We start from the raw sequence: 15,922 nt of genomic DNA on the forward strand, positions 1-15,922 counted from the left end.
AGAAGAAGCCAACAACATTGAGGATAACCACTGCAGAGATGGCGAGAGCTTTTGAAAAAAGGCTCTGAGAGTGTGTTGGGCGGATGCAAACAACTTTATAGCGGTGCATTACCGCCACCAGCTGCCACATGGCACCGTCAAAGATGCATGGAAGTATGAAGGGAGACGATGTATGACAACGCTTGAAACGGACATACCTCTTACATACGTAAGGGAGCATACATGGGCTTTAACAGATAAAATCAAGAACACATTTTGTTACAACACAACAGTCTGCCAAGAAATCCTGCATCCTGACATTCTTCAGACATACTGACATGACAGCATCAAACAGCTGCTGCACATCCATGATAGGGCTGCACGATTATGACCAAAATAATAATCACGATTATTTTGATCAATATTGTAATCACGATTATTAATCGCGATTATTCACTGTGTTTGGAAAAACATGTATTTTTATTGCACCAATTATAAACAAACTACTTTGCAACAATTTTTTGTGAAAAAGTAAACTTTAAATTAGAATAGATGATAAATAATGCAATAAATACATTTACCATTCATTTTTGAGAAGTTAATGTAAATTTTGGGGCTACAAAAGATGCTAAATCAGGAGCCGTTTAGGTGCCAAAAGAACCGGTTCTCTGAAAAGAGCCGAACATCCATCACTAGTAATGGATACTAGTGTGGGAGGGATGTTGTGAGAAAGGCAAACATTGAAGAAAAGACAACATAAAAATGTTTAGAACAGTAAAGAAATAATAAAAATTTAATTCTTCAGTCAATATTTTCTTTGTTTTTTAAGTTTAATTTTATTAAGTGTAATGTTTTTTTTAATTAGGAGTCTGCAACATGTCACAACACTTTTTAAATGTTAATGTCGACACTCTTCATTAATAAACATTAATATCTGACGGTAAGCCAGCGCGGGACCAGCCAGCAGCAGTTATGTACGTTTCATTTTCAGCCTGGTCATGAAACAGATCTTCTCCTGCTCTGAGTCCAGCTGCTGCGTGAGGACCAAGCCTCTTCTGAGTGCTTCTGGACGGGGGAGGGGTCGGAGCACCCCCCCCTTGTTGAAGAGTGAACTATACGCTCTTTCACGTCAGTCTCCAAAAGTCTCCAATATCACCAGAAAAAGTCGTTAGATTAGTCGCTAGTCGTTTTTTTGAAAATAAGTCGCTAGAGGTGAGTGAAAACTAGCAACACTGAGTACAACTAGCTGCCGACTGTAAAAGGTGCACGCCCTTGTTCTTTAGGCAGCTTAATGAAGCTTTGGCCTCGCGTTCGCCCCCTGGTGGTTGGCCGACTGCAGGTTGAGAATGTGTGTGATCAGAGAAGCAGCAGAGCTGCGTTTTTAATGTAAATATTGTTGACGATCAGGTTCATTTAATTGTGGCCACCAAAATCGTGATCACGATCAAAATCCGATTAATTGTGCAGCCCTAATCCATGATGAGAATTTCCTGTTCCACCACATCCCAAAGCTACTCTGTTGGACTGAGATCTGGTGACTGTGGAGGTCGTTGGACTCCGGTGAACTCGTTGTCATCGTCAAGTTGGACATGATCTGAGCTTTGTGACATGGTGCATTATGCTGCTGGAAATAGCCATCAGAAGATGCTACCCTGAGGTCATAGAGGGATGGACATGGTCAGCAACAATACACAGGTAGGCTGTGGTGTTTGGAACTAAGTGGTCTGAAGTGTGCCAAGAAAATACCATCCACACCATTAAAGGTCAACCAAGGTAACTAGCATTTAAATAGCTCTGAATGGCATTTTGCATTTTGGAGTAAATAGAAAATAATCAATAGCTTGATTAGGTAGAAAAATAAGCCGATTAAACCATAAAAAAAAGCATCAAGTAAGAGGTGCACATAAATTCTTTAAAATGGGCCCCCTTCACCCAGCTTCAACAGTTAAATTCTGCTTTATATAACATAATTATCTAATATCATAAAATAGTGTAACAGTTAAACAGAACATGTTTTCTGCATTGAAAATATAGATTTAAAGTTCTTTTGAAACAAATTCCTAACTGTACACACTTGTTTTACCTTTACTAATAACAGAGTACTTTAAAGTTTGCCACTTTACTTCAGGCATGTGAATGTTTATTCAATGAAAAATGGAGTAGTTATATGATTTTAATGGGAAAATTAAATGAGCCAAGTGTAATTACAGCTGCATTTGGGTGAAAGAAATTAGACATATGATATTCATTTGTGAGCTTTGCAAAGCCAGGATATTAATTTGTTGGCTTTATGTATAACTGACAAACATGAAAGTGGTTTTAAACTATTTATTTAGGCATACCGTAGTTGTTACATATTAAATATTGAAAAGATTTTTATTTTACAAAAAGATTTCTAAAAACATTTTTCTCCAGACATCCAATGCAGGAAAAGCTGAAATTGGCATCTTCTTTAAGAACAGCTCAGTGGTGGTAATGTGACCGTACATCTCTCATGATGGTTGTTAAGAACACTAAATTAGGTCTAATTTCAAATGTCTTTCATTTCATGACCTCAGAAGATAAATTTTACCAACCCAACTGCACTGAAGAAAAAATAACTCTCATTTTAGCTTTAATATGAACAAAGTTACGGATTTTATTTATGCAAAAGTGATGACCTCCATCACTTAAGTCCATGTACCACAGAAACCTGAACACTGAAGTTTGAGATCTCTCCCAGATAAAGGTTTACTGCCTTGAACACGGAGTAAAAAGAGTGGAGCTGAAGACTCGTACACACAACACACAGGTACGCAGAGCAAAATAATGTAAAATAATTTAACAGGAAAGGCAAATGTGCAAACCTCTGGACAGCAGCACAGCTGCTTCCCTTACAAACATATGTAGAGTCTTCTAACAGGAAAGCCTGACCTTTCTTTGCAGAGAACAGAAAATATAATCCAGACTGTGTTGTCATGGGGACAACACAATGTTAGCCCTTATGATACCAAACTGAAAATATAATTTTCTGGGAACTTAAAAAGCTTCATGTCATGTGCCAGATACTCAGATACATAACTATAAATAAAATCCAGTCACTGACTCTTATAGTTTCCATGGATCATTATCATGATTTAATAGATGAAAGAAAAATGCATCTTCCAACAATCAGATAATAAAAATATTAACTATTTGCCCAATACTAACTGCTGTCAGATAGTTATTTTTTTAAGCCAAAGAACTAAAACTACGATTGCAAAGTATAGAAAAAAAAAATGAAAAGCTGAAAGAAGAAGTTTTAGCAGGCATTTAAACAAGGATGAATAAGGCCATCTGGGAAGAATTATTTTCATTATAACAAAAAGAGTGATTTATATGGGGTTGTATTTTGTTGTTCCACTATCTCACAAGGCTAAGCATTTTATCATGGTGAAACATACATTATCTCCATCCACTCCCTCCCCCTTCTCTCTGTACCCTCGAAGGAGTGGAACGAGATGACAAATTAACAGCATTAGTCTCCATAAGGCAGAGGAAAACCATGATGTCCAACATCCGATGGCAGAATCAAACTCATATGCAGGACTGAGGCGTACTGCACGTCTCACTGTTGAGAAAACAAAGCATCTCCTTTTAATTAGGCCACAGTGTGATGTCAAAGCCTGATGCACCTCAAGCTCTCGCTGACCCAACAAAACCTGGCCTCCTTCATCTCATTTTTCTCTCTTTTTTTCTTCTGTGCAGGAGTGTTTAAACCAAATCTGCTCAAACATCCTCTCGCCTGAGGCACAGAGGCTTTTACCACTGATTTGTGAAGTGATGCGACTGCCAAGAAACCTCATCTGTCACAGTGTTGCAGTCAGCCATGAACATAAATCATGATGGATGTCATATTTAAAGCCAACAATGCCATGAATATTCAACATTTGTCTTGGGTTTGCTGCACACATCTAGCCAAAACACCATGATTTGATAGCTTTGGTAGCAGGATTCTTGACATTTCTCACTGTGAGAAATGAATAATTCAACAATGTGAATTGCACTAATTACTAAGCAACAAGTTATGGAATTCAGGTAAACCACATCCACCCTCATGACTCCATGGCTTGGCTGGGTTTGTAGAGGATTCCCATGACACCCAGTTCAACTTTAGCATCTCAGCGAACGTGTGTTGGTCGGGCTGCACTGAGTTTTTCACCTAAAGCGACTCCGCATCCTTTTCATCCCTCCAGCATTTAGTTCAAACAACACAGCTCCCATGTGGATAAAGGAAAAAAGTTGATATCCTGTTCTTTTAATAACACTAGCAGGCACACATCTTTTCACACTTGCAATCAAAAGATGGGTGATAAAAGACAGCAAACTTGCCTGAAGCAAAAGAAAGCCTGAAGAGACACTGGAACAAGACACTTAAAAGACGTTTCCCATTATGTTTGGTTTGGCCTCTTTTTAAGATGCATTCCTCAGGAGCTCAGAGCTCAGTTTAGAGCAAAATAAATAAATAAAAAAACAACAGAGAAGATGGAGAAAGGACAAAGCTCTTACTTTGGATTGATGAAGCTGGATGCTATATAGGAGAATGTTCTGGAGCTTCACCGTTGAGGCCAGATCCATGATGGCAGCAGGCTCTGCTACACTGCTGCTGATAGACAGCTCATCTCCACTTCTCAGACACACCTATCAAAACAAAGACCCCCACACACAATCAGGAAACACTCACCAATATTGAGTATCTTTACCAGAACGTCAATTCGGTGCCTTTTTTCAGGCAGTTGAACCAACGAAAGGCCTGTTTATTTACGGCAGTGTTTGGGGAAGATAAAGGAAGTCTGAGCTCTGCTGTGTTGAAAGTAAACAACTTTGGTTTATATGTTGGCCCATCTGAGAATATAATGACTCTCCTTAGGGCCTTTGCGGCTTGCTTTCTCAAATTAGGGGAGCGTATTTGCGTCACACTGGTTCAGGTATTGTGTCATCTCCTTTACATCTTTACTTTTTTTTAATCTAGACCAGTGAGAGACACTTAAAGTGAGATTTATACATTCCAATTATTCTGTCATATCTCCTTAAAACTTGTGGCAGTGAGATGCACTTATCAGGTGGATCAATTCCAAAGTGTCCACAAATCTTCTCTGGATAGACAATTACTCCATTTTACATGAATATTAGTAAAATGTTTACTGTCATCACTGGAAGTTCAACTTGAGGACTTCAGGTTTTAGATTATCCCAGCAACTAGTCGAGTCTGTTAATTTACATGGATTTGTGGTGTTTTTCTAAAATTTGATTACAATGATTATATTGATATTGATATAGCTGTCTGTAATAAGTGCTTTGATCAGTACTGTTCTGATAATTTAAAAAATTATAATTTAAAGTATTTCTGGAGTCATGTGCAAAACAAACAAAAGTTAACATTTTCCACGAAATACTGGGATTTAAAAGGTGTCAGTCTCTTGATAAATGGATATTTGGGTCATAAACTTAGCTGCATTAGAAACATAAGGACGATAATTCATAACTTATTAAACATTTAAAATAGCTGTAAATATTCCTTAAAGTAAATGTTCCAGCAAGTTCACTCCAAGGCCAGACTGTGAAGATTTAGAGAAACTGCAACAAACCCAAGCCCAGATTTTGTTTGAACATAAGCTTTATAGTACTGACTAATTATCATTTAATGTTTTGTATAAAGAGTGTCTCATTAATAAAATAAACAAGTTGTTTCTAATAGTTTTCTACATTGTGCAGTGTAATAATAATGATTAGCAAAGAAAACTGAAAATGTTATATTTCTGTCAGAGGGGGCGGGGCTACTTTCAAAACTCAACATATCTGGACCGCAAAGCCTCATGGGAAATGCAGATTCAGCTGAAATGTAATCTTTTTTTATTGCTGTGCTATACGTTTGAGTTATGTGCTTTAATTCCAGAAAGTTCTGCCCTGTTTGAATTTTAAAGTTGGTACCATGAGTGAAAGGGACCAACGGCAGTTTTTATACATTGCATCATGGGTAAAGATGTGATGATTACTGACACAACCCATAGTTGCCTTTTCAATTCTGTTTTTGCAATTCTGGACCCATAATCTGTTGCAAAGATACATCTAGAAATTATCATTAGGTGCATGACAAAGTTCCATGAAAGAACTAAACAATTTGCATAAATCTCATTTAAGAGAATTAGTTCAAACAACAAGGGGGTATAAAGAAAATTGGATAAGTGAACTAAGTAAATTCTAATGGTTGCCCATGTTGATACAACTTGACATGTTTAGTTTCAGCATTACTAAAAACTAGAATGTTTTAAGGCAACGTGTTTCCACAAAAATTTCTAGTAGTGTGTTAAATGTTAAAGTTCATGACAGTACAGTCAGAGAAAGTTTGTTTGGAAGGGTTCACTTCAACAATGCACATCATACCAACTGTTGAGCATGGTGGTGGAAGGATGATGATTTCGGCTTGTTCTGCAGCCACAGGACCTAAACACCTTGTAGTTATTGAGTGGCCTATGAAATCCTCTGTATACAGAGGTTCTGTATTTACATCAAACCAGGTTAGGAAAAGATGATTTGTTATTATGTCTTAATAAAAACAGGATGTAATTATTATGTCGTCTCATATATTTAGTAGGTAAACAGTGTTACCTGTGTTTTCATTACATAAATAGTAAACTGTCTACCATTTTATAGCTGCTTTTTACCTTAAAAAGGTATCTGCAGAGCTTTGAAGGGTATTTCTCATTTAAAGTACAGGATTAAACCGCACACCTCCTAATTTTTTATTTTTTTTTTTTTGCTTTACCGTGAACTTGCCCAGTTTCACCAAAAACTGAAATAGTAGCATAATCTAAAAACAAGTGTTTTTTTTGTCATGTTTACTTATTAAAGGATTCTTTACAGATTCTGAGAGGCTTCCTGATATATAATATGTCTGAGGTATCTACAGCAGTGATCTTGAACCTGACAGTCATTGTAGTTATTTCATTCATTTATTAATTTATTTGCCGATGATCTTCAGAAGCCCCACTACCATGTAAACAAGCCTGGGATAAAGAAGGGAGTGCATGTTCAGTTAAAAAAAAAAGAAAAAAAAAAGGTCTGGTGTTGAACTAAACCAGAATATTAAGGGCCTGCATCATGTTTCTCGTAATAACAACTTCCCAGACTGAGTTCACCACAAAGTCAGGTTGGAGGGAAAACGTAAGTAATGACTATGTTTTGGCGTCTCGTTTAAAATGTTTTGGTTGGACGAAACAGCAAAGGTTCGAGAACAGGCTCCGGAGTAAGTTTTTTGTTTGTTTTTTTTACATTTAAGGATATTTTTGGGCTCTATTGGCCTTTATGTGATAATAGCTCGACAGGAAAGGGGGGGGGGGGTACGGGACAGAAAGTTGAAACTCACGTGTCAAAGGGCCCCAGACCTGGACTCGAACATCTGTACATGGGGTAGCTACTCAACCAGATGAGCTACTCGCACCGCACTGAGTGAAATTTTCTATTTTCTGCGAAAACAAGAACTGGAATCTTTTGGAGATGACGACATCTGTCACGTCATCTTGCATCAGACTCTCTTTACACCGACTAACAGCACAACAACACGGAGCTCCGTGTTCCCTTTGTGCTGCCGAATCTTTTAAAGTTATTTTGATCCCTTAAAGCAAAACCTGCATTTTTGTGCAAGATTTATACCGTCAGTGCCAATGCACAGATTCCATACGCTAGTTAACCATACACCTCTATACAAGCAGCAGTTTCACCACCCATTACAGGCCTGGCATGCACACTACATCGTTTCCAGTCTTACTTTTCCATCTGTAGGTAAAGTTTTCATTCTGTTGTTGTGTAAATACTATTTTTTTTCACATATGCAAAGAGAAAAATGTGAAGTTTGGCATTGAAACATTGTGTAAACAGGGCCTTAGATTATTGTGGGTGTTCAACTCTGAATGGAAGAAAAAGTTGTCAACACAAGATTTGAATGTCCATATTCCATAACAGTGTCATGGAAATAAAAAATAAGGCATCATTGTTTGAAGCTATGTGAAAAGGATTCGAGGTGGAGCTGCAGTTTCCAGCTAACAGGCTCATCGTGGAACCTGGGTGTTCTACAGGTGATGTTTTTATAAGAAGAAAAAAAGGAAACCAGTTCCACCCTCGTGATTGTTTGCCTACTAAAAAGTGAAGCTGCAGCTTACATCTCTGAGTCACAAAATACACAATGTGTAGACTTAAGGGTTTTTTTTAAAAAAAAAGGGCTTAAGTGTTTACATCTGGCCAAATAAATGGGTTTTCATGGAACAAGAAGTTGTAGTTGTGGCAATATTTCAAATATGGATGTTGCTGCCAAAAATGATAAGTAAATTCAAACACTGTTGACTTGCTGGATATTAAATGTCACCACTTAATCCTACTAGACATTTGTTTGAAAATTTGTCATGATTAACTCATGAATTCTTGACTTAAAGCCAAAAAACTCGCTTTATGAGATCACACCTTCTTTGATCCTTGGAAACCGAAACTTTAATCAGTTCATCCCTGGATCTAAATGGGTGTTTGCGCCAAATATAATGAAATTTCCTCAAAGGGTTTCCTGATATATCACCTTCACAAGAACAGGAGGCTGTGAGGCCACATTTATCTTGAACTCTGACCGCAAAGGTTAAATCAGTTCATAACTGGTCTAAGTGAATGTTAATGCTAAATCTGCAAAAATCACCTCAAAGCATTCCTGAAATAATTTGCACAACAAAAACGGATGGAGAGACGGACAGTGTGTGTGTCCTACTGTGAAGCCTGCTCTGCAACAGAAACTGGCTTGTTTGACAGGTTAGCATAGAAATAGCATAGAAAATTTTATATTTATTATATATTTTATATTTAAATTTATATTGAGGCATCTTACACAAAAAGTACTTTTAGTATAACTTTTTAAAAAAATTATCTTTATTGTATTTATGCATTTTTTAAATAATTTTCAAAGATATTTCATTTTTCATAATATTTTAATTATTTTTTAGGGTTAAGAAAATAATTTCCCCCTGGGAGTAATTAGTTTGTTTTTCTTCCAAGTTTATTTCAAATTCAAGCTGGTTGTGTTTGAAATGTAAAATTAATTATTGCTAAGTTTTATCTTATCAATGTAATAATAAGCATAAGCAACTTTTTTTTATTTTACTCAGACCAGTGCTAAAAATAATAAATGGATAACCCTCACTCAAACACCATGGATTAATTCAATGCAACCTCAAAAATATGCTAATTGTTAAACATAATTTCATGGTGCCAGGAAGGTGCATAGTGCCATCAAAACCAGTCAGAAAGACTGAGTTTTAAGGTAGTAAAGTTTTGCAGCGTTGCTGCATTAAGCTTGAAATGCAGAAACTCACAAATGTTGTCCAGGATTTAAAAGAAATGTGTACATGTTGCATCTGGTCTCGCAGGTTTAATCTGGTTTATATTAGCATTATCACTACTTACCTTTGATGGTAAGGTTAGAAAGGTCAATTTAATTTATTTTAGCCGTGAAAACCTTTGTGTAAACTGAAGTAAAAGACTGAAGTAAAAGTCATAGAGCACACAAATACACTGACTTGATTTCCTCTCTGTGTGTTTTTAAGCCAAGAAATTAATTCTGTTCTGGTGTGACAGATACGAATGGATCCCGCTTTAACAAAGCCTGCTGTGTGTGGATTTACAACTTTACTGAAATGCCAGCAAATCAAACATAAATCAAGACTGTAGTTTAATTGAGTTTGTCTCCATAAGATTTGCACTTAATAAATTAGAGCTGACTTTATGTAGTGAGTGTAGAAAACTGACAAATACGTTACAGAATCCAAAGCAGGTGTTTTAGGTTCTCTTGACCTCATTAGTGAGCTGCATTTTGGCTACGGTTCACTGGGGGCAAGGATGAAAAATGAGAGCAGATACAAAGTTAAAGCTGCTTTAAAAAATTCAAGATATTAGGTGTTGTTTTGTCACTGCTATCTGCAGCTGCTGAGCTGTTCCTGTAACTGCAGATATCCAACAACTCTTTCTTTTTCACTGGTTTATAAATCCGTCCTTCAGATGACAATGATAAAAAACACACCAGATTACAGAAAGAGGTGGAAACAGTCAGCCATCTGGTTATAACTTATAGCTGACCAGTATTTATGGGCTTAACTACAATGGTGCTGGTGGGATTGCTGGCTCTGAAAGTCATCACATAGGGACTATCATTGAACTTACCCAAATGACGACAAGCGGATGGAGAAGAGCTCGATTTGCTACCTGCAAAGCCCCAAGTACAGCCTCTACCTCAGACAGGCAAAAATGATTGATCTGCAGAAGAAAGAAAAACCATAATCAAATACGGTAAATGCTGGCCAGAACTGATCCTAACTTTTTACATGGACATGTTTTCACTTGACTGAAAAGTCATGTTTAAAGCAGGAACTTACAGAAACCTGGATGAAGTTCCACTCCTTGAACAGATACCTGGCATTGTCTCCCATTAGGTCTGGGATGACGTCCAGCTCCTGTAACGCAGAGATGTTTGAAATATTCAGATAATATATGTGGCGATAGCATATAAGGCAGGTGCTGCAGTGCCAGAATCCTGATGCATTTCAGGTCAAGTCGACAGGACAGATCGACTCCAGGGCTCAAAGATCAGGGGCCTTCTGGTTTTTGTTTCAGCCACTTCTTTAATCATTTCACGTGAAAGTACACCCACCTGCTTTCCTGCCATGAATCACTCTATGATTAGAGAAAAGAGGGTAAAAAAAAAAGGGGCAGAAAAGTGAATAGCTTATTTCCACTAACCGTTGTGAGAAATTGTATTTCAACAAATGAGAATTTTTTTTTTAAAAAGTAATCTATTCTATTTTATACTTCTGAATTGGCAGGAAAATGCAAAAGATGAGAAGAGCTGTCACATTTAAGCCAAGTTAAATTTCATTACATTGCAAGATTTAATCAAATGATGAGATACAGCCAAGAACTGTAAAAGCTTTTATACATTAGAGAAAAAGCACATTTAGCTCCTGATTTCTTCCCCTGACTTTTGGCTTTGGCATATGCACGACACAAGGCAACCAGATAGCGCCCTATGTCAGCCATGTTAACTAAAAAATCTTTATTGTTTGGCCTCCAATTAAAAGGCTGGTACTGCAAAAGCACCAAGCCAGGGAATAAACACTGAAATAAACATCCAGAGGCCGTGCAGTTTGTTCTATCTCATTAAAGTAGCAGAAAGTATTTGAAAATGTGAAATGGTTATGAGAAACATATGTTTGTGGGGTTTAATTGATTCTGAATTATAACTGCTCCTGGCTTTGGGAGGGAAATCATTTCATTTTGACATGTAAATTTTAAGGGTTTAAGAAAATTGACATGATCTAAACCAGGCTGGCCATGAAATCCCAGAGTGGATGTGTTTATTTAAGTTTAGACCTGGAGCTCCAAGAAGCAAGAAGCAGCAAAGGCTGAAGACACCAGAGAAACGTCTCGGAGTTTCAACGCAGCTGCACAGTTCTCATGAGTTTAAATGTGTTAAGCCACTTGAGTTTCAAAACTAAAATCTGTATGAAAAACAACGGAAGGAGAAATTATTTTATTTGGACAGCAGTAAAAAAAAATGATAATGACATAAATTATTAGGGGAAAACTTGTTGCATGTTGTGGCTAATCTTCACAAATAAAAGTCTAAATGTCCCTTTGTTTTCCTTAAAATGAGAAAAATATCTAAATGTTAGCTCAATTTGCCTTGCTACATGTAGTTGAAAAGCAGGTAATCAGCCATGCTTTAAATAAAAAGATTGCATACACTATTTGTTTAAAGAGGTCAATTTTTTTGTCAAATGAAATTTAATAAGTGAATCCTGTACATTATGTTTAAAGTGGGATGCTTTGCTGGTAGACATGTAACACTGCAACTATTTAGTTGCATTTTACAACAGCCTAGAGAGCAGAGCAACAACATTTTACAACAAACATCAGTGCAATTTGAAATGTTACGCCCCCAGTTGTGACTGGAAACCTGTCCAAGATGACTCTGCATCTAGCCTATTAGCAACAGGGATAGGCTCCAACTCCCTACAACCCCACAGATCAGCAGGTATAGATATAGATAGATGGATGGATGCTCTGAGTGTTTTCTCAATTTTCATAATATATCTTATAAAACACCAAAAGGAATTGACAAAGTGTGTGTGTGTGCGTGTGTGTGTGTGTGTGTGTGTGTGTGTGTGTGTGTGTGTGTGTGTGTGTGTGTGTGTGTGTGTGTGTGTGTGTGTGTGTGTGTGTGTGTGTGTAATTTGAGTCTGTCGCACATTGCAGTCGTAACATCTTAACCCAGAAGAGCCCGACGTGACATAATTGTCACATACAGTCTCTTTGCTCAAAATCCTGTTGAACACAATCTGATACTTGTCTTCTGTCCTCAAATGGATACCCAGCAGCAGAAAACCACATTATAATATTTTTAATATATCTCATGGTAATAAAAAGGTAGATATTCCCCCCCAAAAAAATGTAAATTTTTTTGTTACATTTAATTACAGGGCCAAATAAAGACCATATATTTAAAAAATTGGACTTTTCTTACTATTTTTTCATGGGTTGGGCCTTAACAGGTTAAGGTGGGCAAAATGACAATTTAAAGTTTGTCATCTACCCGTTCTTACTTTGCTTCCTCCATTTTTCAAAGGAACAAGCGTTAAAACCTTCCTACGACACATAAGTCACAAATTTTGTGTAATTAGTGGAATTAACAAGTGATCTGGGTTTTAAAGAAGCAAATATCAACTCTATACAATCATGAAAGACAGATTTCCAATGCTGTGTGTGTACCACTCTCACACTGGTCCAAGAATTGTTTAATGGCTCAGCCACAAACTTCTGACATGAAACACTCATAAGGCGCAACAACAGCGTGATGCACAAGTTACACAAGATTACGCAAGAGCTTAGCACTAATGAACTGCAGCAGGCCTGCTGGCAGCTTTCTAAAGGAAGAATTCATTTATTTGTCTGCAGAGGAGACTAAAATAGGAAATCTGTACATCCACCACATTGTAAAGGTCAAGCAGCCATTCCCAACATTTATAGGGCATATTTATTTGCTCAAAAAACATAAAAAAAGATAAAGTTTATCAGAATTTCAAAAACAATAGGTACGTATAGTATTATATATTTCAATATATCTTTTATATATAAGAATTTTTTATATTTTTTTATATTTAGCATTTTTTGGGCCACAGTGGAATTCTGTAGATTATTATTTTGCAAAGTGACACTCATTTTCACCAATTCTTCATATACAGAGTTGTTTGTCCATTCTGAGACACTGTAGTAAAAATGGTGGCATAAGTATGGAAGCTGCCATGTAAGTGAACCCATGGCAAGTAGATAAAAATGGCTCATAAAAGGATAAAAAGTTATTTTAGTAAAGTGATCAGATACCAACAGAAACAGTTTTTAATGACATATTACATTTTTTCTGATACTTATCTTTGATTTTGCACCTTTAAAGGGACATTGTGTAATATTTTCTGTTGTTTACTGGCCAAAATCGATGTCTGCATGTATATATGTTATCACTAAATGTAAATGTTTTGTACTTATATAGCGCTTTTCCAGCGCTTTACTCAAAGTGCTTTACACTACATGCCAGCATTATGACCTCCACTAATGATCTGACTCATTCTCGTAAGCGAAGAATTTTAGATTTGTTTATACATATGATGGGTAAGCCAGTAGGGAAGTGCCATGACGGTCTGCCATCTTGGAACTACAGCCGCCAGTAAGGGACAAATAGCACCAGACGATACAAAAAAGGAGGATCAACATCGGGCTAGCCTTCCCCAGCTGGAAGGACCTCAAGCAGGAGAAAGATTTTAAAAGAGAGGCTGAAGTTGTCAGCTTTCTTCTCGACAAGTGGGTCAATGGTACTGTCTAAATTAGCCTAAAACTAACTTTTTTCATTCAGTTTTTTTAGACAGTGTTGCTCGTTACCATGGGGAGCAAAATAGTAGATCAAGGCCAGTTTCCCCATCGAGATTTGTTCCCCCTGTGAGAACCATTCTTCCTTCCAAACACAGAAGAACAATATTTAACATTTTATATGATGCAGTTTGCAATATTCATGATATCACAAACCTCAGAATTATCAGATGACATGTTTTCATCAGGTTGTCGAGGCTTTTGAGACTTGGCGGCTACAGTTGTAGCTATGCGTGTTTGAGATGCGTTAGATGGAAGTAATTCCTACACAATATCCCTTTAAGGTCAGAAGCGTATGTAGTGTTGTTTAACTAATGTTATATTCAAATACAAAAGCATCTGGTTATGTTTGTACTCTGTAACTAGCACAGCTGACTTATGTTTGACTGATTCCTTATGAAGTAAAACTAATACAAGTACCATAATCAACGTCCACAGTGCTGTCCAGCAAACATCACACAGACTTTATTTAATAACTATAACAAAGGTTAAATTTACTGCCTGAAGGCTTAAAAAAGCATGTAGAGTTATATCTCCCCAGCTTTATCAGCTATCTGCCTGCTGTACCTGACAAATCTCTGAACAGGCTGAGGGGGATCATTTAGGAAAAAAAACTTCATTAAGTTGAAACATGAGTCTGACCATTCTTTTTGTTTTGGACTATTCATAGAATATATATCAAGATAAAAGTCTTAATGATGAGGGTTAGCATACAGAGGAGATAACTTGACTTGACGTTGAAAAAAAAAACCTTCATCGATGTCTTTTTGTTCCAATAAAACAGCCATTCATCTGAGTTAATCTTTGTTCTTAAGACATATGGAATAACTGATGCTTTCTAATTATGTGGCTAAAAAAAGAGAAGAAAGTGGAGCTAGAGAGAGTTCAACATGATGAAGTTTTCAGGTTTCATGTAATTTACATTTCTTTTACTCATTTACATTTTTTACATCGTTTAGTATTTGATTCTAGTATTTTACTTCTGTCACTTGAAGAAAAACCCGCAGACAGTTACTATCGCTGCAAATATTCTGTACCATCACAGGATTTAGATATTTATACATGATTATTTTTATTTTTAGATATACTGAGACATGATGTAATGCAGTGGCCGCCAACCTGTTAATCACGATCAACTGGTTGATTTTGGGGACTTTCCTTATAGCTCCGAAAAATAAAATAAAAATTCATTCAGAAACATATTATATCTCTCCCTGATTAATGCTCAGTTTTCCAAGAGCCTGTCTTTTAATCCACTTTGTATTTTTTCAGTGCAGCGCTACACTAAAGTAACCAATGAGATAAGAGAAAAATGCCAGGTTTATTGTCACAAATATCAATATAAAGCACCCCGGTGAGAGTGTGTTTTTCCTCCATTTCCTCTCCTCAGTGCATGTGCATTAAAAATGAGTCCCTCCTTTGGATCCATTTACCTCTGTGAAACGGCATTTTTACAGATGAAAATAATCTAATTACAGGAGCCGACTGACACTTTACAGATTGGTTATGAGCCAAACTACAAGGACTTAACAGACAGAGTTCAGTCACAGTCATCACACTGACTTAAGTAATAAGACTGCATCAGTTTTGCCTTGTGATGGAACAGTAATGATGCACAAAACACAGAACTGCATTTACTTTGAAAGTTCATTTGCTAAACAACAATAATGGGTAGTTTGTATGATTTGCTCACTGCAAGTGTTTTCTTTATGTTAATAATTTCCTCAGATGGGACATAAGTCACATGCTTCTGTTTTTTGTGATGGCTTTACTATAACAGTGTTACAGTATGTTATTGATCACATCTATTTGAAAGCTTGACCACAGTGTTTGATGCATGTTAATTACAATTAACTTGAATAAAAACCTGAACTTGTAAGTAGGGTAGATCCTTTCTGTCACCCATGCTGAGGTAAGAGATCTTGGGCTTAAAGAGGTTGGTGATCACTGGTGTAATGTATGAGACCAAGTCAGA

General features: G+C 36.8%; 1 protein-coding gene across 4 annotated transcripts in view; it reads right to left on the reverse strand.

Annotated features, from left to right (window-relative positions):
- crppa (CDP-L-ribitol pyrophosphorylase A) overlaps positions 1–15,922 on the reverse strand; it is a 62,786-nt gene that overhangs the window by 27,848 nt on the left and 19,016 nt on the right. For all 4 annotated transcript variants that reach the window (XR_006010656.1, XM_041987051.1, XM_041987050.1 and 1 more), the window contains exons 7-9: positions 10,404–10,481; positions 10,192–10,284; positions 4,507–4,638 (exon numbers count right to left, since the gene is read on the reverse strand). Coding sequence is in view for 3 of the 4 variants with exons in the window: in XM_041987051.1 (XP_041842985.1) it covers positions 4,507–4,638; positions 10,192–10,284; positions 10,404–10,481 (303 nt within the window). In the remaining variant the exon portion in view is untranslated. The remainder of the gene's footprint in view (positions 1–4,506; positions 4,639–10,191; positions 10,285–10,403; positions 10,482–15,922) is intronic.

Source organism: Melanotaenia boesemani, chromosome 6 (genome assembly GCF_017639745.1).
Source record: "Melanotaenia boesemani isolate fMelBoe1 chromosome 6, fMelBoe1.pri, whole genome shotgun sequence".
NCBI lineage: Eukaryota > Metazoa > Chordata > Actinopteri > Atheriniformes > Melanotaeniidae > Melanotaenia > Melanotaenia boesemani.